The following is a 24,329-nucleotide window of genomic DNA, read 5'->3' as shown; positions in this document are numbered from 1 at the left end:
ACCTTTCGGCGCTCCCGGTGCCCGCGGACTCACGGTGCTTGGCCTTCTGGTTGGGCCCCCGTCGCCGGGGCGCCCTCACAGGACTTAGAAGCCTGGTCAGACTTTTTCTTCGCCTTCTCACCTGCTGTGCCCTTCTCCAGCCAGGTGGCGAGGTGGGAACGCCGATCTTGTTTGGTCAGTTCTGAAAGGTTCTTGCAGAACGCACAGTCCTTCTCCACGTGCGTCTTGTCCTCATGAAGGCAGTAGAGACCTCGCGAATGCTCGTCCTCCTTGAAAACGTTTTGTAATCCGCATCCAGGGCAGCACCTGAACAGCTTTGATCCGGGCGTCGATGTTCCCTTGTCCTGGGCCATGTCCGTTGAGGTAGGCCACAGATCTTCCGGAATCCTCCAAGAAGCGTAAACTCGACGAAAACTTCACCCTTGAGGGGCGTAGAAGAATTCCGAAACGGGTCCCCGTTATCGGAAGTAGAAACGGTGGAGCTTGAGGCTCGATTAAACCTAAAAAAAAAAAATGAGAAAATCTCCTGAAAAAGTGCGAAAACGCAGCAAAAACGAGAGCTAAAGCACAAGGACTCCCAACACTAGAGCGTGCTGTAAAAAATCTGAGGATGGCTGCCAGAGGTGGGGCTTAGGGAGAGGGCAGTCATTGGCTAGGGGCAGTATGACCCAGAGATCAGTGATTGGTTACTACTAAGACAGATCAGAAACGAAACCGATACTGATTTTTTCTTTACCGAGTATTCCCAGCCTGACGACGGGGGAATATTCATGAGCATGTGAATCCATGCCAACCCCATGCTGGAGAAAGGAAGGATCTCAGTTTTACTGGCGTTGATACTGGATGCCAGATAAGCATTCAGGGTTGATGGCAGGTGCAAGAGAGACAGCAGGAAGTTTGAAAAAGAGCTGCGTCTCATCTGCATAACACTGGAAGTTGCAAAGAGGCATGCAAGAAGAGCAAGGTAGATGTTAAAGAGCCAAGGGGAGAGGATAGAACCCTGGGGGTCACCAGAGATGGAGAAGGAAGTAGTAGAGGAGAAGGTGTCAGAGGACCTGGAAAGAGTGGTCAGTAAGGATGTCGGCCAGTCCAGTGCCCGTTCCGAGATACCCAGGGTATTGTGGAGCCTTTGTATGAGGATGGAATGGTTGACTGTCAGGCAGAGGAGAGAGGACGACAGCAGGGGAGTTGGAGCCCAGAGAAGCAAGCAATTCTTCACAGGGGTTCCCAAGAGCAGTTTCTGTGCCTGTGGATGCTCTGAATCCAGATTGATGATCATGGAGACCATCAATAGGTTTGGTGTGTGTGTGAGTGGAGTTGTGGTAATGCCAGATTCTCCAACAGCTTACCCAGGAAGGGGGTGATGGAAATCGGGTGGTTGTTGGCAGGGCATCTAGGGTCTGCTGAAGGTTTCAGGAGTGGGCGCACAAGGGAGTGCTTAAGGGAGAAAGGGAAAGATCCAGTGTCGAGTGATTGCAGAAATCACCAAGTGCGGGGGCAAGGGAGCCAATGTTATCCTTGATGGTTCTGATAAGCAAGGGGAATCCTGTTTAGAAGAGACCTTCATGGAGCGGCCATCTCTGGTAACTTCTTCAGGTGTGACAGGGCAGGAGGAGGGTAAGAGGCCAAGGGAGGCAAGGGGGTGAGGGATGGGTTCAGAGGCTGGCTAGCAAGTGAGTTCAGGATGGCCCGAGTTTTGGTGGTGAAGTGTGCGGCCAGTACATTGCAGAGGGCCTGGGAAGGAGGAAGGGAGGGAGGAGACTGCAGAAGGGTTGGCTAGTTCCCTGGAGATCTTGAAAAGTTCAGCCGTGTTGAAAGCACCAGAAACCTGTGCCTGTATGTGAGCTCCTTTCTTGGCGTGTATGGAATGTCTGTATTGCGTTTGGAGCAGGCGGCAGGCCAGTTTGTCAAAGGGTGAGCCTGAAGTTTGCCACTTCCATTCCGCTGTCTTGCACTTTCGTTTCAGGGCCTGAAGTTCGGAGTCACACCAGGTGGTACGCTTAGATGCAGGTTTCAGGCGGAACCTCATGACTGGGGTGAGAATTTCAAGGGTATTGGTGATGGAAAGATGGAGGTTGCTGAGAGCAGAGTCAGTGGTAGTATCATAGGTTGAGAGGGGAATGAAGGTGGATGCAAAAGGCAGCAGTCACTGGTTTCATCTGGGATGAAAGTGAAATTAGAAGTTACTCACCGTAGTGACTAACGTACTCAGTCCATAGTCCCCTTTCCTCGATATTGCATGGGCGTCCCTTCCAAGCGACGAGACACAACCTTTTTCACCAGTAAAAAACGTCTTCAACTTTAAAGGCGAGTGGTGGTGCGGCCCAGGGAGCATGTGCTGCCGTGACTCCGCCCTCCGCCGCCACACCTCAGTCCCCACCGACGCGTCGACAATAGATTTAGCATTGCCTAATGACACCAGTATTATTAGAGGGGAGGTTGGTAGGATGTATGGAGGAAAGGGACTATAGACTAAGTACGTTAGTCACTACAGTGAGTAACTTATAATTACTCTTACGTCCCGTCCAGTTTCCTCCATACTACATGGGCGATTACAACTGAATGTAGCCCCAGGGTGGAGAAGAGACCTTCCTTAAGCAAATAGGTTCCTGAAAACCGTCTTTCCGAAAGTCGCGTTAGATCTGGAGCCGGCATCAAACCGTAATGCTTGCAGAAAGCCAAGGGAGTGCCCAAGTGGCTGCCCTGCTTATGACTTGCCAAGGGACATGGCGCTGGCATGCAATGGCCGTTGCCTTGGCACCAACTGCATGGGCGTGCATGTTGGCCGGAAGCGGCTTGTGCTGGCCCTCGTATGCCTCTTTGATGGCAGAGACCATCTAGTGGGATATGGAAGCCTTGAGCCCCCGAAAGTGACGAACAGGGCGTCTGATTTGCGGAAGCCCTTGGTCCTGTCCAAGTAAAATTTCAGGGCATGCCCGACATCCAGGCAGTGCAGCACTCTGCTTCGTCCTTGGGAATCGGCAGAAAACATAGGACGGACTACTTCCTTGTTCAAATGGAAAGCAGACGGTACCTTGGGCAGGAATGCTGGGTGTGTCTGCAGGTCTACTTTGTCCTTGTGAAAGGTAGTATATGGTTCCAAGGCAACCAGTGCCTGGATTTCGCTGACATGACGAGCCGAGGTGAGTCCGATTATCAAGGCAATCTTGATGGTGATCAGCCTGATGTCAGCGAATGCCATTGGCTCAAAAGGTTTGTGTGCTAGGGTGCACAAGACCATGTTGAGGTCCCACAAAGGGTGCGGCCTCTTGACGGGGGCGGGGGGGGGGGGGTAGAGCCTCGAAAGCTCCGTCAAATGTTCGACAATAGGAATGGAGGAGATCCCCCCCCCCCCCTCCCTAGAGTTCCTGTAAGCTCCGATGGCTGTGATATATGTATGGCAAGTGTCAACCTGCACGCCCAAGTGGGCGAGGTGCGCCAAGGAGGAGAGCACGTCGTCCAAAGTACATGCCAGTGGATCAATGTCTTTGGAGTCAGCACAGTGGCAGAATCTGGTCAATTTGCTTTTATAGTAGGTCCTGGTAGCCTTGCTCTTGCGCCCCGATTGATTTCTAGATTAGCCTGCAAGAGGCTGAGGTGCTGCAGCGTTACCTGCTCAGGAACCATGCTGTGAGGGCTAGTTTGTGGTGCGGGGTGAATGACCTTGCCCCGCTGCAGCGCCAGAAGATGTGCTGGGCCCATCGGGAGATGAATCGGGGGCATCTCTGAGGGGCCGAAAACCTGGCCTACCACCATGGAGCTATGATGTTGAGTTGGCGAGACTCCTTGATCTTGCAAATTACTCTGTGCATCAGCGGAGCGGGTGGCAAGCCGTAAGCCCTCATGCCGTTCACCTGGAGCCAAAATGCGTCACCCAGGGAGACGGGACCCTGTCCCTGCCAGGAGGTGAACTGAGGGCACTTGTTGTGCCAGGTAGCAAAGAGATCCACCTGAGCATGACACCAGTTGAAGATCTCCTGAATAACGAGGTCGTTTAGCTGCCACTCGTAATTGTCCGCTCCCAGCCTGCTGAGCCTGTCCACCTCCAGGTTGGATTCCCCCGGTGGGTGGACTGCCGTGAGGTAGATGTCGTTTTCCAGGGCACACTCCCACATACTGATTGCCAGTCTGCACAGAGGAGGGGGATCTGGTGCCTCCCTGCTTGTTGATATGGTACATGCTGGTCGAGTTTTCTGTCTGAATGAGGAAAACCTTGCCCCTGAGAAGTGGTAGGAATGCCCCGAGTTCTAACCAGAAGGCGTTCAGCTCTAGCCAATTGATGCGGTATTCCTGTTCCTATCGAGGCCAGGTGCCGTGAACCGAGAGACCGTCCAAGGTGGCTCCCCAGCCCTTGAGCGAGGAATCCGTGGTGATGGCCTGTGGGTGTAGGTTGCAGGCCCTGGACCACCATGTTATGTCCGGGTGGAGCGATGGAGGAACGATGATAATCTCGGATTGAGAGCCCCGCTCCTGGTTCCCGGAGGCCACCAAGTGCAGCTGAATTCTCCTCTGTCTCGTGTGCGGAACCGCTAATAGTACCGCTGCCAATAGACCCAGGATATGTTGGTACCACCATGCCGAGGTGACCTCTCTGCTGAGGAAGTGGGTGGTGGCCCTCTTGATGGCCGAGATCTTGTCCTCTGACGGAAATACTTTCTCGGAGCACGTGTCCCAGATGAGGCGCAAGAATGTCAGAGTCTGCATGGGCTGCAGCTGTGACTTCTTGAGATTGAGCGAGAAGCCCAGATCGTGCAGTGTGTTCATAAGGGCATGGAAGAGTGGTGAACCGCTTCCGGAGATGTAGCCCTGACGAGCCAGTCGTCGAGGTATGGGTAGATGTGGAGGCCCTGCGCTCCGAGGAGGGCCGCCACCATATTCATGAGCCTGGTAAAATCCTGGGGGCCAAGTTGAGGCCAAAAGGAAGGACCTTGTATTAAAAATGATGCCCATGATCCTGAACTGTAGGAAAGAACAATGGTGCTGCCAAATCTGGACGTGTAGGTACGCGTCATTTAGATCCAGGGAGCACACCCAGTCTCCCTTGCACAATGTCTCCACTATAAAAGCTGGCGTAACCATCTTGCATTTTTGCAGGGCTAAGGAGAGGTTGAGGGTGGAAAGGTCCAGCACAACTCTGTCTTGTCTGGTTCTTCTGAATGGCGAAAATCCTGGAGTAAAAGCCCAAGCCTCGCTGGGAGGCTGAGACTTCCTCCACTGCCTGGCTCTCTACAAGCGACCGGATCTATGCCAAAAGAGTTGCTGTCCCAACCTGTGGGAGTGGAGGGGAAGGGAAGGGATAGGGAGGCAGTACCCCGTGGATACTACAGAGAGGATCCAGGGGTCCATGAAATTCTGCCACCAGAAATTTGTGTGGAGCTAGCCTGCCCCCCACTGGAGACACGTGGACCCGAAGGGACGCGTCATGCCTTCTTTCCCTCAGAGGCTGTTGCGGAGGAGGGGGAATGGAAAAAGCCACAACACCCTTTTTTGTTGCTTGTGCCGGTTCTGGGACGGTGAACAGTCCGACTGCCTGGATCTCCGTTCCTGGAAGTCGCAGAACCGTACGTACGACCCCTGTTCGAGCGCTGCTGAGATTGGGTGTACGATTTGGGCATGGTCTTTGTTAGGATGGATAAAGACTTGGCCGTTTGTGAGCCGTTTCCTTTTGTCCAGCTCCTCGTCCGTGGAGGAGTGGAAGAGGTCCCCCTCCACTCTCCCTCGAACAGAAGATCTAATGTGTTCCCGAATGTCCGGGTTGAATTTTTTTGCCCTGAGCCAGGCTGTCCTCATTTCCGTGGCTATACAGATGGCACGGCCAGAGGTGTCGATATGGGCCACGATGGATTCCATGAGGTCATGAGCCACCAGCTGAACTGGAGTCGTGACTGCTGGATTGTTCCTCGAAGCAACAGCATCGGTGGGGGAAAAAGGGAGTCGGCCTGCATGGCGTAGGCCGCTCACTGCTTAGTTCGCCGGGTAAGTGTTTTGGGCTTCAAGAATCATCATGCCTTGCAATGCCATTTGTCGTGGTTACAAAGCAAACCATTGTTACACAGAGTGTCCTTCAAAGGGAACTTCCTGTTACAGGAAGGGCAACATTTAAAAGGAGTGCTCTCCATTTTTTAATATAAATAAAGGAGCAGCCAGACAAGGGAAGGAAAAGAATAAGCATTCTCTAATAATGAAGAATGTCAAGACTAAGACCCCCCCCTTCCCCCAACTCTCCCTACTGTCAAAGGCGAAGCCTGGTGAAGGCTGCAGGCAGTCGTCCAGGAAAGTCTTTGGCTGGTTGAAGGAACAGTCTAAGGGATGCTAAATGTACTTCAAAAGCTGCACTCAATTTAAATAATACACTAGCAATATATTCGTAGCACGCTAGGAGCTCCGCATTACGCGACCAACCAGAATGGTGGAAAAAAGAAGTCTGGGGGGGCCCTCGACGCGTGAGGGCTCATGGGTACACTACTACACACAGTAGGGATAGTGTTAAACATGCCCAGGTTGACAAATCTTTTCGAACTTCGAAAACAAGATGCAATCCTCGACGATTACCACTGGACATCGGTCTATATACACACAGCATGTCATTCTAAGCAGATTCACAAGCCAACGTTTATTTATAAATTGTCCCAAACGCATAGAGTTAAATTCAAATAGTTGTGTTGGGTCGGAATCAGTTAGCCTGGGCATAAAAAAAAAACTCCTGGAAACTGTTGGTTTTAAACTAAGTTATAGGCAGGAGCCAAATAGCTCCCAGATCCCCTCAATGTTGAACACTACATAAGGATGCCCAAAGGGAAGGGGGTGGGAGAAAGATTAACACTGGAGGTGGGGAGGAATAGGATGGTTTAGGAAGAGTTTAGCAAAAGGCAGCACCCCTTCTAGTGACGGATGGCTGTGAAGCAGTTGGTGATCTCATGAGAGATGGTGGGGTGAAGAATGGAAAGGAGATGATCTTGGTGTCCTATGCAATGAGGTGTCCGTGAAAGCCAAGAGGAGATTCATTTTTCAAAGGGGGTGGTGTTGAGCGCAAAAAGGAAATTGCCAAATAGCTATTCTTGGGGGTGACGCACAGGAAAGATTTGCGACGAGGAGGGGTCAAGAGTTTCAGAAGAGTTGCTTCTCGGACCACTCACTTTCCATCTAAATGCAGGGTCTTGAAAGCCAAAAGAGGTCTTTAGGGAGGCATAGTCCAGTTTCAAAAACTGCAGGCAGCTTAGTATTTAGATGGAGGAGATGCAAGTGGTGAGCTGTGGTCAGAAAGTTGGAAACCTTCTTTGAAGTAAGCTCCTTGAGGGATCCTGTGCAAACTACTTTTTTATCCATTTGCTTTCTTTCAACTATATAAGTGCCTAGAAATAAATAATATAAAGCACCATATTAATAAGATGCCACTGGCTAAATTATGGATGTGGTCTTGAGGCACACTTTGGATTAAGACAATACGGATGCTAGATGTATTCCAATTTGCTTATCTGCCAATCATGGGAGTGCATAGAGATAAAGTGAACCCTAGTGTACGTGCTACTTTAAATCTAAGGGATTGGTGAAAAGCAGTAAGAAAGCATGAATTCTGAACACCAGGATAAAGGTTCTAATCTTGGCTTCCCAATAAAACCAAAACGGTTTGCCATGGGTGGTCCATCCATCCCTTATATGTCGAATTTCAGGGTAGTAAAACAAAACCAGACCACCAATATATAGGGCAATATTACACCAAAGTGTCTAATGAGGAGAGGTGCGACTGATTTCGTGTCAAAATCTTGTACTGGAACCAGCAGAGCTGTATTAGAAATATGGGTATCGTTGTGGTGAAGCAATCATTGGCCCTTTGCCGGCTACAAGAAACCAATGAGGGTCGGTTTGTCACCACTTAGTAAACCAATCCAACTACTGATCTGGTCAGGATGTCTTTAGCTTTGGTTGTTTTTGTAGTTGGGTGTTCGTGCATCATCCATGTTTAGTAACAAGTTGCCGACTCAGATTTCACAAATATTGCTAAACGCCATACAATGGTCGATGGCAATTGTATTCCCCTTCAAATGATGTCATTGGAGTCGAGAGATGCATGATAATGTTCACAAGTCCAATGATTTTATAGAAATGCCACCGATTGTCAGCAAATACATTATATGCAAATAGTCTTCTCCCTTACTTCCTTTTTTTGTCTGACAATGTGGGGGGGGCTTAGAAATATTAATACAAACATATGTAAATGGGTGACTTTGCACTTAGTACTAAGTGCTACATTTACAAAGCTAAATATAGAGATCCCAAACTCATGATTTGGTCTCGATTAACCCACTTTCTCCCTGCACTTTAATTCCCTTCACTGCTATGTTTTTCTTGCTTTTCTCCACTAAAATAAAATTCTTCTAGTGCATATGAACGAGAAACTAACCTGTCCATGTTTTAAGGCTGGTCAGTGTAGATAGATGGGGGAGCAGGGGGGGGGGGGGGGGGGGCGGGCGGCAGGCTATCTATCACTGTATAGTAAGCAGGGGTAACAGATGCAGTGCAAGCCCAATTTGGTGCTAGCTAGGATGACACTTTGAACAGACTGAACTCATGTCATGTTTGTGTTGTCTCGACTGGCCTGTGCTCATTTGATCCCCACCAATGGAGGGGTTGACCAGCATGAACCTTTTCTTGCAATTTTTGAAATTTCCCACACATGTGGTTGCGTCATTCTGCACACCAGATTTCTCATTCTTGGCTACTGTATTCTTAGTAATAAAATTGGTATACAAGGGGGCGTGGCTTGGCGGCGAAGAGAACATGGCTCCCCGAGAGCTCCTGACTGAGCCGACCATTCAGGCAAACTTTAGCAGTGACTCCTTGTCCGTTTTTACCCCAAAAACGCAGCATGAGATCCTAAAGCATCCGCCATCCTGGCGCTCTGCACAGCTTGCAGCGAAAGATTCCCATCTTCGAGTAATCGGCACTACGAAGCAGTGCCCACGCTCAGGTGCCGGAACAAAAATGGCGGCCGGAGCCCAGGATGGAACGCACATAGAGGAGCAGCAGAAACATGGCCACTATGAACCCCGCCGAGAGATCGCCACAAGAGCTCCGTACGAATGACACATATACTATACATAAGGACCGGCTCGCTGATGATCGGGACCCTCGCGGGGTAGAGAGCACCTCCCCCGGACCGAGTGTACGCTAATTAAGAAGATTCCCCCAGCCGTGGGCCCTCCGGCGGAGATCCCTGCTCAGCCTCAACAGCGTCGGGAACAGACACGAGCCACAGGACCAGAGCGGTGAGCAGCATCCACCCCGAGCCCCAAGCCCAATACGCTCAGGCGTCAGCACACGGAGTGCAGCCCCGCACGCTATCCAAGGCTGCCGGAAAGCACACTACAAGCAGCCGCAGCACCCAGCATCGCCCAGCAACCAACAATCCCGGCCCCCATGGAACAGAGCACCCCACACCTGGGTTGAAGGGACACAGCCAGTAGGAGCCCTCCCAGACTGCTGCTACACCCGACAGTCACGGGCTAGTCACCTGGGAGTCCTTACCCAGAAGCAATGACGGCGGGAACGGACACGAGTCGCACTCAAGGACTCTACGCGTGCAGGGCCCGGCCTCCCAGACACGAACAGACTGAGACGCATACACCCCCAAATGCAGCAGCCTCAGCAGAACCAGATGGGGTGGGCCAGCCACAGCGTCCTCCACAGGCCCTAGGCGTCCACTAAGCAGCCGCAACAACCCGCAACGCCCACCTACGGCAACGGATCAAGGACTCACAACACCTCCGACCCCCGACTCGGCTCCAATATCACCTCCTAGAGGAGCTGCACTCCGCAACACCGGCCGTCGATCTGCCAGACACCTGTTGGGAGGCCTAGCACGCAGAGGCGAGGATCCCAGATTCGGCGAAGAGGTGAGTCACCACCCCCTACCCCCCCCAAAATCCACCTGGAAGAGGCCCCTCCACCAGCTAAACGAAGGAATGCATCAGCCCACCACATCCCCTTAAACAGGGGCAGAGGTCCCACCACCGGCACAAAACAAAACGAACCTCCCCAGAAGGACCCACAGCTCCCACCTCCCGGGCAGCCGGAGTTGCACTAAACGCATGACCCAGGTCCAGGGACCCTAAAAACAGCGGATCTCTGGTCCCCATCCTCCAAACAACCCACGAAGAAGGCACCCCTCCACAAAACAAGACGACCATCACACCAAGAAAACAGAACACCTGCCCACCTATAGCACCAAAGGACACACAACCCCCTGACTCCCCACCCACTACCTACCCAAGCACCACCATGGAAAAGAGCGGCAAAGCAACAAAACAGACAGACATTGCAGCCTTAATAACCACGGCAGCAACAGATAAGCCAAAGAAAACCGACCACACACCGGACCCAACCTCAGAACCAACCGGCCCCCCCCACAGGCCTAGAGACAACCCAATCAGCAACAAAATCTGATCTGAAAGATCTACTGTCTGCAATAACTAAGGAAATTCAGAAAGGGACGGAGGAGGTCACAAAGAAGATCACTGCCCTAGACAAACGGGTAACAGGTGGAACAACGCACCGGAGACCTAGAGAACACCATATGTGATCATGCCTTCGATTTGGAAAATAATCTAGCCAGAATATCAGCACTAGAGGCAAAATACGAGCTACTAGAACTCAAACAAGAAGACGCTGAAAATCGCTCACGGAGGAACAACATCCGCCTCAGAGGAATCGTCACAGCAATCGCAGACGCAGAGCTGGAGGCTTTCACCATAGAGCTATTCAGATTCATCCTAACACTCCCGGACAGCTCCCCCCTGGAGATCGACCGAGTCCACCGCACAAATCAGCGGCAACCATCACAATTCCCGCCAGACGTATTAGCACGAGTGCACTACTTTAAAGTAAAAGAAGAGATCATGAGAGAAGCCAGAGGAACCAAACAAATCCTCTTCAGGGGAGCACAAATCGCACTATACCAAGATCTATCAGCACTGACCCTGCAGAAGAGAAAGGCACTCCGTAACCTTACAACATGGCTGATCAAGCGCAAAGTGCAATACAGATGGAGCTTCCCAACAGCTCTAAACTTTACCTGGGAAGGGACCAGAAAACACATCCGCACCCCGAAGGAAGCAGACAAACTTATGGGGACAGAACCGGAAAATGAAGCCTCAGAATCCGAGGCACATGACCAAGACAAACGGAAAGCCGCTAATGATGGGGTTTGGTCCAGAGCCACCAGAAAACACAGGCTCAGAGGCCCACAAAAAACTAAGGACCCAGACTGAACTACATGAAGGAGAAATGCCCATAAGGTAATCCCGCACCAAAAATCATTAACCACGGAAGCAACACCAATACCAATAGAGGACCCTGCACGGGGAGAAACTGAAAACACGCCAAGTCTCACCAATAACCAAGCGCCCTGTTCCACAAACCGACACATTACCGTCCACCAAGGCACCGCACCGGACCTAGAAATATCTATCATTGAGCGCACCGGACCTAGAAATATCATTGAGCTCCCCGAACACTACATCGGCGACTCTCAGGCCCAGTTGACCACAAAGAGCCCAACGTTGCGGCTCAGCCAGTCACCCCCGTTGGATGAGGCTGGTCTTGATCCAAAGAATTGGGAAAATGGGAGGAGGGAGGGGTAGAAAGATGGGGGGGGGGGAGTTGGGGCACGTTGCCCCGTGAACGAGGTACAGACAACATGCATCAGACGGACTCAGAAACACTGCAAACAGTTTCGCCAAAGAGCGACATGCAATCACAGGCCCACAGAGATAGCACAGACAATCCTGCAAGAATTACTCAGCACAAACTAACCAGTCTATATGGAGGATAGGAATATCTGCATCATCACCTGGAATGTGGGTGGTCTCAATTCCACGTGGAAACGCAAATCAGTGGAGGGAAGGCTGAATAGTCTAGACGGAGATAATATAATCCTACAAGAGACCCATCTACTGGCAGCTGACGAACATCGCCTCAGGCTACGCCGATACACCCAGGCCTTCTTTGCCACCTCAGGGGAAAAGAGACGGGGCGTAGCAATACTGCTAACTAAGAACTTCCCGCTTCAAGGCCTTACAGTGAAAAAGGACCCAGCAGGCAGATTCCTCATGTTGAAAGGGAACCTAATGGCACAAGCAATCACTAAAGTAGGAATATATTGCCCGAACATAGACCAAGCCAAATACCTGCAGGACCTAACTCCAAAAATAGCAGCATTCACCACCGGGCACCTAATTATAGGAGGAGATTTTAACATGGTCCCAGATCCCGCCATGGACAAAACCCACCCAGCGTCCAACACGGACTATGCCCACGCCCTAGCCCTGGCAAAACGGATGAGCAACCGAAACAGTAGACGCATGGCGACTGGCGAACCGCGGCACCAAGGACTTCACCTTCTACGCCAATGCCCACGAAGGCCATTCCCGAATCGACCTACTGCTGATAACGGGTACATTATTTCCATGCCTGGAAAATTTAGATCCATACCAGAATAATCTCAGACCATGCATCGGTATCGGCGGACCTAGCCATCAACGGACTCCCAGCCCCACCACCAAGATACTGGAAGCTGAACGGCTCCATACTCCTGGACACCGCGATCAAAACGGAAATTAAAGAAGCACTCACAGCCTACTTCCAGGAAAACGCAACCCCAGACATGCAACGAAACCAGTAATCAGGGGCACCATAATCAGCACAACGACGGAATACCACCGATGCTCAAAGATCCAAGCAACAAGGCTGGAGTCCAAAGTATCAGAGATAGAAAAACAAACTCAAAATCCGACACCAGAAAACTAAGGAGAGCTGAAGCAAGCCAGAATCGCGCTGGAAATGCACTGGGCAGACAGGTCAGCCAAAGCCCTCGCATACACCAAACAGTTTTATTACAGTAAAAGCAATAAAGCTAATCGTATCCTGGCCCACAAACTACAAAGGATCCATAAAAAGAATATAATATGCTTCTTGGGGGAAGACTGGTCCATCCATTACTCAGACCAAGGGAAAATGGACGCCCTCACAGCCCACCACAAAACGATAATGACGGGCCCGCCCACTAACCCCGAAACACCAAACCGATGCATGCAATACCTGCAGCCATTCACAACAACCCATGACAAACAACTCGAAGCCCTCGAAGACCCGATAACATCTGAAGTCGTCAGAGAAGCCATCAAAACACAAACACCGCCCCCGATCCCGACGGGCTAACAACGAAATTCTACAAATCATTCTCGCATATCCTCGCACCGCAACTTTCCCAAGTGTTCAACTCATTCCTAGGCACACAGACCATCACCAACATCATTGGACAATCTCTCACAATCCTGATACACAAGCCGGGGACAGACCCAAAAAAAAGCAACAGCATACAGACCGATAACCCTCATGAACTTAGATGGAAAGATATATTGCAAAGTCCTAGCCGCCAGACTGGGACGCGTGCTCCCAAACTTAATAGACAGGGACCAAACTGGATTCATCTACGGGAGAAGCACGTTCGACAATATCGGGCGAACAATAGACCTAATAGAGTGCCAACCGGCGGCAAGAAGAACTAATGGTGATTCCCCTAGACGCCCACAAAGCGTTCAATCTGGTGGAATGGACATACATCAAACACATCCTTGAACACATGGGATTCGGACCCAAATTTACAACCTGGATAATGGCAAATCATCAATCACCAACAACCCAACTGAGAGTTAACGGCCACAGGTCTGGCAACATACACATCAACCGAGTTACCCGACAAGGATGCCCGCTCTCCCCCATGGTGTTCGCAGGTTACCAGACATTTGGTCGAATGCATTTGATCGAATTACAATATGGTCGAATCAATTTGGTCGAAATTTTTTTTTTTGGGGTCCCCCCCCCCCCAACCCCCGTTTTTGGTGTTAAAACAACTTTTTTTACCTATACTAGAGCAAAAAAAAATATATACTTTTAAAAAAAAATTCGACTTTTTTTTCGACCAAATTGATTCGACCAATTTGTCATTCGATCAAATATATTCGACCATTTGACTGGACAGCGTGTTCGCACTATCCATGGAAGCCTTCGCCGGAAGAATCAGACAGAACCCGAACATACATGGCATTACTGTAGGCAGTAGGGAATACAAGGCAGCACTATACGCTGATGACGTCCTACAAACAAACAATCACCTGCCCAACCATCTCTACCGATCCCATACAAGAAGAGATTAAAGCATTTGGCAAGGCATCAGGATTCAAGGTGAACTACGATAAATCAGCCGCACTAACAATCAATATTACAAAGAGCCAAAAGAAAGACCTATCTCCCAAATTCCCCATCCCATGGGCCAAGGACGCGATCCAGTACCTGGGTATACGCATCCCTAAACACCCCACCCAGATATATCAAACCAACTTTCCACAGCTATTCAAGGAACTGAAAAAAGACCTAACACACTGAACTAAACAAGAAATATCATGGCTGGGGAGAGTAGCTGCCACAAAAATGAACCTAGTCCCGCGACTACTCTACCACTGTATGTCACTGCCAACCCTTATCCCAGAAAAACAACTCAAAGAATTACAACGAGCGATAATGAAATTCATGTGGGGGGGGGGGTGGGGGGGGGGGGGAAGAGCCCGGAAAACGAGACGCATAATGACTAGAGGTCACAACATAGGACTAGGAGTCCCAGAGGTCACCAGATACAAACAAGCGGCGCAATTAGCCCCGGCATTCACATGGTCACAAACTGCAGACCTCCCATATTGGACACAAATAGAAGAAGCGTGGTGCAAAGTCCCTCTGCACGACCTCCCGCACGTCCGGATATCAAGAGGCCAAACAAACCTCAGACCCCTGCACGCAAAATCAAACAATAGTGAATTGGAAAGCCGCATCACGCAAATGGGGACACAGGCATCATAGGCCCATCACCACCAATCTGGGGCAACCCAGACTTCTCCCCGGGCCTACATCCCCAGGCCTTTGCCAGATGGAAATCCGGGGGCCTTCGGACAATATCAGACTTCCTGGTGGAGGGCAGCCCTCTATCGTTCGAGGAATGCAAAGCCAAATTCAAGGTCCCAGAAGTGGAAAGATTTAGATACACTTAAATAAGACATTATTGGCTATCGCAAAGGAAAATTAAGGAGAAAGGCTCCAGAGACCTAACACCGTTAGAACTCGCAATGACAACAGATCCACCCAAAGGGAAGGTCGCCACGCTATACCGGCTGCTGGATAAACACGACATCGCAACCAAAGAAAAGTACATGACCGAATGGGAAAGAGACATGGGGCGACCCATAGAAGAGGACACATGGACCAAGATCTGGAGCAGGAATCGGAAAAGTTCCAAATGCACCACCAACAAAGAATGCAATTACAAGATCTGCTACAGATATTACATCACACCCGCCCGACTGCACAAAATCGACCCGAATATCCCGCCGGGCTGTTGGAGGGGATGCAAATCCGAAGGAACTCTGTTCCACATGCTCTGGACATGTCCACAAGCAGAAGCCTACTGGCGAGAAATTCTGAACCACATAAGAGCAATTACAGGTCTCACCATCCCCTGGGACCCAGGGATAGTACTGCTGGGCGACGGCGATCTTCCCCTCACCGGACAATTGGCCCGCCTAGGGACACATCTAACAGCAGCGAAAATCGCGCTTGCACGCCTTTGGAAGAATCCAACAGGCCCATCAATCCCGTTGTGGTGGGCCAATTGTTGGGACACAGTAGTGGCAGAGAAGATCACGGCCCTAACTTCCAGAACACCTGGGCCCCGTTTATGGACTTCGCGGAACAATTCCCAACTCTATCCCGTAGACTACCTCTTACCCGCTGGCTAGGCTAAAGAAGGACTAAGTAGTGTCACAGCAAACGAACCTCTGCTCCCCACTACATATCACCAGAAACTGAACTGAAGCAGAACCCAGCACCCAAACCCCGCCTACACTGGCGGAGGACTGACTAAACTAACATAACGTGCGTTGAATTGCAGAAAAATCTTATGAAATGTCTGATGTCCCTCTGTAATGTTAAATCTCAAATAAAATGTTATATTGAAAAAAAATTGGTATACAATTACAATATGATGACAGTTAATCTAACAATACAAAAGTTGTTAGTTAAATCTCTTAATTTGCTGCTCAACAAGCAGAAGGAAAAAAACGCTCACCATTATAATGGTCGGCTTCCGGGTCTTCCACATTGATGGCAATTATTTTCCAGTCCGTTTCTCCCTCATCAATTAAGGCCAAAGTGCCCAAAACCTTAACCTTAATTACTTCTCCTTGCTCACACACCTTGGTGGGGAGAGAAATGATCGTATTGAGACATTCCTGAATTAATATCACCACTGCATCAAAAATGCCCTTTACAAAGCTTTATAATTAGCAATAATAAACAAGGATGCAATATTGCCAGTCACAGAACACAAGAAGTGTATTTGTGGTGCACAGGTTCATCCTCTGGGGTTCTGAAGCAGGACGAAGATACAAAGTATGCAAGACAGGAACACTATGGACACTCACACAAGACAGCAACAATTACACATTTCCAGATTATGAATGCATGGCAAGGGGCAAACATAATACACACAAGAGTTACTATTCACAAGTTTATAGGTGGAGGACTACTGCTCAGGCAAGCACCAACACTATAATGCTGTGAAAAACATACTACACAAGTAAGACTGGGAACAAGCGTATCATGACTTTACAGAAGTGTGCAGATGATGTATGCTCAAGCAAACCAACATGAAGGGGCTGAAGCTTAAAAAAATAAAATAAACATTTTTTTTAAAAATGCAGACATAAACCCCAATGATAAGAGCATTTGCGGATGATGCAAGCACAGACAAGTCCCTTCCCCATATATACAAGTAACAACCAATGTACGTACACACACCACCAATACCAGGCACAGATTTTTTTTAAAAAAATCCGAATTCTGTTATGTTTGCTTTCTTTTTAATTGACGGCCTAAAACAAGGTGATCTAATCAGAGAGAATAGCTCAGGCGCAACATACTCAACTTGGGAACAGGACAATACCATTTCCTATGGGCTTGATACCCAGTTTCGCCCATTGCAGACTTTAAGTCCAAAGCCGTAGGTGATGAAACAGTGTGCCACTTTCAGAGAAATAATAACGGTAATAAGTAACCTGTTACCAAGCACTCAAGACTGGATTTCTGGTGACGGTGGTGCCATCTAAATAACCAAATAATTTTTTAAGGTGAAACTGAAGTAAATGGTGCAGTGCAGAGTTAAAAGTTGAATTTATACGGTGATTAACTTTGTATTAAAGAAAACATATTTTGGACAATTTATGAAAGTTCGCATTCCTACCCGTATTAGTCTTCATCGTTTTATAGGTAGTACCTGTACATTTTTTTTTAAAAGCTTATTTTTCGCACTTCTATAACCACATCGCCCCCCCCCCCCAATACCTCAGGTCCACCCCATTTCCCAAGTGCCACAGAGGCAAAAAGCAGCAGGGTAGGTCATAGGTGGGAAAGCTGCATAGCGAGTTAAGGCGGGGGGGCGGGTCTCATGGAGGCATGAACGGAGAGGCGCATCCTCAATCGCAAGCGGTATGTAGCAGGAACCCCTGCGACCACTCCCCAACCACCAACCGAAAAACAAGAACTGGGGATGCCAGCAGCCTGGATCCACTCATTCTGATCTTAAAGCACTAGATCCAGTTGTAAGCCATTTGCTGCTAACCACTTGGCTCTCTTAGTGGAACTATCGCGTGGCTCTTGCCAATTGCATGTGTCCCCAGTACTACCGATACCCACTGCTAGGTACTTCCGGTGTTGTGTCTTAAGTGTTTGATGAAGTACGGCCCGCGCTTGCTTTTAGCATGATCCAAGGCAGGGAAATGTGTATGGCCTGCGGAACAGCTGTGACGGAGGCAGTAAGGGGCTGCCCCCAGAGTTTAGCACTTGCTGAACTCCTTTGAAGTTTTTGACCATCAGGCTGAAATGGTTTGTGTAGTTTTGTAAAGCAATATGGCTGCAAGTGGCCTCTTGGCACTATTGCCAGTGAGAGAAAAGGCAATGTAATACGATTTGTCTTCAGGTTCCTTTTAAAGATTAAAAAACGAGCTGTTCCTCTCCAATGCCACAGTATTGCCAGCAACTGGTAGTCATTACCTCATGTCAATGGTACTGGCGCGATTTACTTTAAAACGCATACTATTAAAATAACTTTCTAAAAAGTTTTGTGAAGTTATCCAATTCCTGTGCTTAAAAAAAATGTAAAAAAAAAAAAACATCTCATCGCTATTTTGGTCATCGTTACTGGCCCAAGTTGCTTTGACATTCATGATTGGCAAAGTTTGTTTTTCATAATTATGCCAATGGGGAGAACATTCAAAAATCCCTATACACTGCTCTATCCTTCGAAATGAGTGCCAAGTGTTGCATTATAATGCAAATTGCGCAAGTAAAACAATCATTTATTTGTATAGTGCCTTTCACCATAATTCTGGTTCCCAACGCGGTTGGTTTAACACCCTCAGAGGGACCAACATTTGGGAGAATTGGGAGGAGCTATAATGCATCTGTGCATTTCAGCCATTCAAGTATAGTTGGAGTGGCCACAACCCTATAGTCACACCCATGTCTGCATGGCATGTGGATGGGTGCAGCTGAGGTATACCGATTGTGTTTAGGGAGATATGTGGAAAGGTACAGTTCAAATTTGTCGTTAAAGATAGCTTCATTCTTATGGCAGATGTATTGTGCACTAGTGTTTGGGTTACATTTGAGTGCAGGGTGTGTGGAATGAGCCTGTGCCTGCCGCCAAGTTGCAGTATTTGAGAGGAGAAAATAGGTTCGCTGTATAAACAATGTCTATCACTTGGGTTCCATCTATGTACAAGGCGCGGCGCTACAATTCACAGACACTAAGTGCTAAATGAATACATAATACTCACCCCTTGAGAGGATCTTACAGTGATGAATTGTATCCCTAGCTCCTTCAAGTGCAAACATGGACCCCATTTATGATTACATGCAGTGGCATGGCCAACCCTCATGTACTTCCATACATTGCCGACTAGAAGGGAGGGATCAGATGTGCCCAATTGTCATCCTCCCGGTTGATCAAAGTGATTTTCCTAAGGTGCAATTATGTGCGGTGCACTGCCCAACCTCCAAGTCCATATCGGTACAATACCCAGACCGGTGTTAAGAAGTTATTGCAGTAACTTGCTGTTAGGGAGAATTCTCATAAATGGCCGATTTCCCTTACCTAATGAGTCCCTCAGCAGCTTTGCTGGATTTCTAGGGTTCATTTCGTTTCACCTGGTTAGAGTGTGAGCCTTTTTCCCACTCTCACATGTGTTTTGCTGTGTGTGTTTTACCATTTGTGTGTTCTTGGGATCTGGAGCCTCACCTACTCCATGAACATCATTTGTGCGTTAGACAGCACCTTCAGTGCAGTGACACAGGGTTGTCTTTTAGACTCATCACTGACTCAATTTTTCTGGGTCTGACGGTCTCCCACAAACATGTAAAGTTGCTATTAACTTTATGTAGTCTTTCTAAACCACAGACCCAGTACACCCCATCTTGCATGGAGTATTGGAAAGGGTTAATTATCCCTTTTTTCCTGCTTCGCTCCCTTTTCAAGACTTGGCTGGTGGCAGTGGTAAGTACCCCATTTTTCATACCGCGGTTATCTTATATAAACGTGGTATTGTTTTAGGCTATTATATTAGCCTCAAACATAAACCCGCTTGACCAAATATATTGTATTTCGGCTCCGACTGGGTTTAGTCGCCATTTCTTTTTGTTAGTCTTTTTTGTGTTTTACTCTGCACGTCAAACCAGGTTTGGTCCCTTTGTTCAGTCTTTTCATGGCGTTCTGCACAGAAGCCTTCCTTAAGGCGCCTGAAAGTCTGGGTAGGCAGGATGTGAGAGGGGTTTTAGGACCCCTGCCATGGGTTCCCTTGGTAACCCAAGTCGCACTCCTGTGTGATTGGCTGGGTGACTGTCCTTGCCAGGACAGCCACCCTGCTGTGTACAGCCACCCTGCTGTATGATTGACAGCCAGGTTGTGTGAATGGGGGAAACTACATAAAAAGCAGGTCTCTGGGACTGGAAAGGCAGAGTCTCCACTGGAACGAAAGAACCAACAAGGAGCTGATGGAAGAGGACCCCTACAACGACTGAACTGCCCAGTGAAGCCCTGCTGCAGGTCCGAATCTTCAGAATCCGATGACAGACGATCCTCCAGGAAACTTACCTGGAGCTGGTGGGACCAGCCAGTTCACCCAAACTTCAAGCTAGGACCCCTCCTGGTCGAATTCGCTGTACAGAGCTACAGTGGGCCGGATAGCCAGGAAAGTTGGACCCTGCTTGGGTTTTAAGGAGCGCACCTTTTATTTGTTGCTTTGCTCTGCTGCTATTTTCTTCCCTTGGTAGTGCAGGACCCTCCAGTCTTCCTACTTCTTGTCAGTCCAACAGTAACTTCAGGAACCGTGAGCCTGCAGGAACTACCAGGAACGTCCGCCTCAGCTACAGCTTCCTCTCCGTTTTAAGGTACTGCGCAAATCCGGTTATTAGTTTCGTTCAACCACAGAGAAAGTGTTTGAAATCTTTCTCCAAACCGAGTGCTTGTCCTTTTATTCTCTTTGAACTAACTTTTCTACCAACGTCCGGAATCCGTGGCACGAACTTTACTGCGAACTACCCTGAACTGTGATCTTGAGCAAAAGACATGACTCATTGACTTTGGCCCCAAGCCTTTTTTACCTGATTCTATCACTAGTTCCTCTTGCTCAATTGCCTTGAGTACTTACCTGTTGGTGTGGTTCAAAGTCCATTAACTGTCTTTCCCTCCCTTTTAAATTGCTGGAGTGCCATTTTGATCCCACTTTATTTTGCGAGCTTAACTTGTCTGGAACTTATAAGGAGTGGTGTGGTGTATTAAGAGAGATTTTTAAACTGCTTATAATAGTGTAATGTTATACAACTGAAGAGTGAAATAAATGTATGACATGCATTACTTACCGTAAAAGCATTTCTGGTGATTGTATCTGCTTAGATTCACATGCTGTGCATATGGTCCGACATCCAGTGGTAACTGCGGAGTATTGCATCTTGTCTTTCGGGGGACCGAAAGGGGACGTCGGCATAGGCGTTTCTGAAACACTATCCCTATCGTGATGTGTGTAGTACCCAAAATCACTCACGTGCCGAGGTCCCTCCAATTGTATTTTTTCATGATGGAGCCCAAGGCTATAGTGAGTGAGTACATGAAGAGAGAAAGTAGTAAGAAGTCTATGTTCCTTCCACCCCGAGCGGGGAGGCAGGGAGGGCGCATGTGAATCTAAGCAGATACAATCATCAGAAATGCTTTTATGGTAAGTAATGCATGTCTTCTGATGCTTGTTAATCTGCTTAGAATCACATGCTGTGCATAGACTAGCGAGCAGTACCCGGAGTTGGAGGTGGGTTGTGAGAAGGAGCAGTAGAAAAAAGATGTCTTAGTACTGCTTGTCCCACCTGAGAATCAGACCTAGAATGAGTGTCTAGGCAATAGTGTTTTGTAAAGGTGTGTACAGAACTCCAGGTTGCCGCTTTGCAAATGGACTCTAGGGGAACATTTGCAATGAATGCTATGGATGCCCCAGTGCCACTGGTAGAATGTGCTCTAGGCTTGAAAGGCAGTTCTCCCTTTGCAAGAGTGCAACATTGTGTGATGCATTTGACAATCCACCTTGATATTGCTGATTTAGCGACAGGGTCACCTTCTCTACCAGCTGCCACTGAAACAAAGAATTGTTTAGTTTTCCTCAGTGGTTTAGTTCTATCCATGTAGAACATGACTGCCCTGCGCACATCTAGTGTGTGAAGGCTTCTTTCGACCATGTTAGTAGATCTCTGGAAGAACGTGGGTAGTTCGATTGACTGGTTCACATGGAACTTCTAAATAAATTTCGGCGCAAATCTGGGATGTGTGCGCAGAACTACCTTATCTTTGTGGACTGTAACAAGGGGGTCCAAAACCGAGAGGGCCTGTAGTTCGCCAACTCTTCAGATAGAAGTGATGGCTACCAGAAAGGCTGTCTTGTAGGTCAGGTCTTTCAGACTAGCTTGATGCATAGGCTCAAAAGGGGGTCCCATGAGCCTAATTAAAACCACATTTAGGTCCCACCCAGGGGCTGGGTGAGTGATGGGGGGATACATTCTTTTAACCCCTTCCATAAAAGCTTTAATCACAGGTATTTTCCACCACAACACCTTCTGCTGTGACGTGGTGTAGGCTGACAACGCCGCTAGGTGAACCTTTAAGGCATTGAAGACTAACCCAGAGTCCAACAGATGGGTTAGATATAACACAATGTGTGAAGGCGAGCAATCGGTGGGATTGACGCCTTTGGAACTGCACCAGATGACAAAACGTTTCCATTTGCTGGCATAGCAATAAAGGCTTTCTTGCCTCCCTCATTATGTCCATGCATCTTTGAGGGAGTTGCAGATGTCCAAACTATGACCTCAGGAGCCAAGCTGCTAAATTCAGAGTTTGTGGGCATGGGTGCAGAGTCTCCCGAAGGGGGGCGTGGCTAGGAAGCCATGTGAAAGGACGTGTCTGTACGGGGGCTCCCGAAGATCCGCACATTATCCGACTGAAAACAGTGCAAGGACCGATGTAATTTGGCTGAGACTGATGACTGCGCGCATGAATCTCAGGTGAACGTGAGGATATGTTTCGATACGGGCCTGCACCGTGAGAGCGCAACAAGAAGCTAAAAGAAGATCTGGAGGCGAGAGTGCGATGAACGAGAAAATGGCCTCCGCCGCCGAACGAAGGAACAAAGGGGTGCTTGATCTGGGCGCCTGACGGTCGCACTGGAGCATGGTGGTGGTGTAGGTGCATGACGCGGGTGCATCGAGGTCATTAAGGACACCCAGTCCTGCGAGGCCGACGGCGTGGACCTGGGAAGGGAGCAGGGCCTGATCGAAGATACTTTGTAACCGGAGCGTGCGGTGTGACCGGGAACTGTGCCCCGGGCCCTTTGTGGCCTAAAGTGGGCCTCAGAGGGTGAGACGCGACCTGGCTTAGCTAGGTAATAGACAAGATGGCCGGGGGAGCCGGAGGACAGAGGAACTTTGTGTCAGAGAAGAGGTGATAACAATGGGGCACCCGCAGAGCGCACTGACACCCTGCCCCAGATCCGAGCGGGGATTGAAGGACGTGAGACATGTCTAACAAGCCCCTGAGAGCGAAGACCAAACATCACACGCTCGACGAATACGCTAAAACACCTCCCGGCCCAGACGGAGCCAAAAGCAAAGACAAAAACGCAAGCCAAGGAAATGGCCGCCGGGGATGCGAACCACGAGGTCCTCGCTGCGATCGCAGACCTGAAAGCGACCTGGGAGACCAAGCTCCAGCTCGCTGTGGCTGAACTGAAGACCGCAATGGAACTCCAGGTTGGGGCAGTGCAGGAGGACGTGAACCTCCTAAGGCAGGACGTGTGTACCCTGGCAGAGCGCACAGAGACTTTGGAGAAAGAATTGGGCCCTACCGCGGCGGACTGCGCTGTGCATAAGCGTGAACTCCATGCCCTGGTGCAACGCGTGGGCAACTTGGAGAGTAGGGCGGAGGAGGCAGAAGGGCACGCCCGGAGGAACAACATTCGTATCGTAGGCCTGCCGGAGGGAACTGAGGGCCACAATCCAACGGAATTTATCGAAAACATGCTACTGCAGGAGATCACAGGAGGCACCCTGTCGCAGGGTTTTGCGGTTGAGAGAGCGCACAGGGCCTTAACTAGGAAGCCACCACCGGGAAACCCGCCCAGGCCAGTGATAGCTAAGATCCTTAACTACCGGGAGCGAGAAAGGATCCTTGAACACTTCCGCAAGGGAGGCACAATACGAGGAGCGGCGAATATAACGGCCTATCCCGACTACACCCTGCAGGTACAGCGCAGTCGTATGAACTTCGGAACGGTGAAGAGGAGATTGCGGGAAGCGGGGCTTAAATACATGTTGCTCTATCCGGCCAAACTGAAGGTTTTCTTTCAGAGCAAGCTACTGTTTTGTCACCCCGGAGGATGCTATGGAGTGGTTGGATGCACACAACTGCCCTCAGGAGTCAGATGTTCAGACGGCCGGTGGAAAATAAAGGACGAGATAAGTAACGCTGTAGGCCCGGTCGGGTCATGAGCATTGGGACTAGATTATAGTCACTGAACTCGCTTGAGAACATGCGCGCGTCAGGGGTTATGAAACGTGGTCCTTGCGCGGACATGGTTGCGAAGTTGACGAGCCGCCTGAAGCCACCCTTCACACCCCCTTTTTGTGTTTAGTTT

General features: G+C 49.3%; 1 protein-coding gene across 1 annotated transcript in view; it reads right to left on the bottom strand.

The window, feature by feature from the left end:
• Positions 1–24,329, bottom strand: part of PPA1 (inorganic pyrophosphatase 1) — a 399,132-nt gene that overhangs the window by 172,058 nt on the left and 202,745 nt on the right. Inside the window, exon 6 of the mRNA XM_069610510.1 lies at positions 16,172–16,298. Within this exon, the coding sequence (XP_069466611.1) occupies positions 16,172–16,298 (127 nt within the window). The remainder of the gene's footprint in view (positions 1–16,171; positions 16,299–24,329) is intronic.

This window comes from Ambystoma mexicanum, chromosome 8 (assembly GCF_040938575.1).
Source record: "Ambystoma mexicanum isolate Mex_15411 chromosome 8, UKY_AmexF1_1, whole genome shotgun sequence".
NCBI classification, from domain to species: Eukaryota; Metazoa; Chordata; class Amphibia; order Caudata; family Ambystomatidae; genus Ambystoma; species Ambystoma mexicanum.
This window is presented reverse-complemented; position numbering and strand designations above follow the sequence as displayed.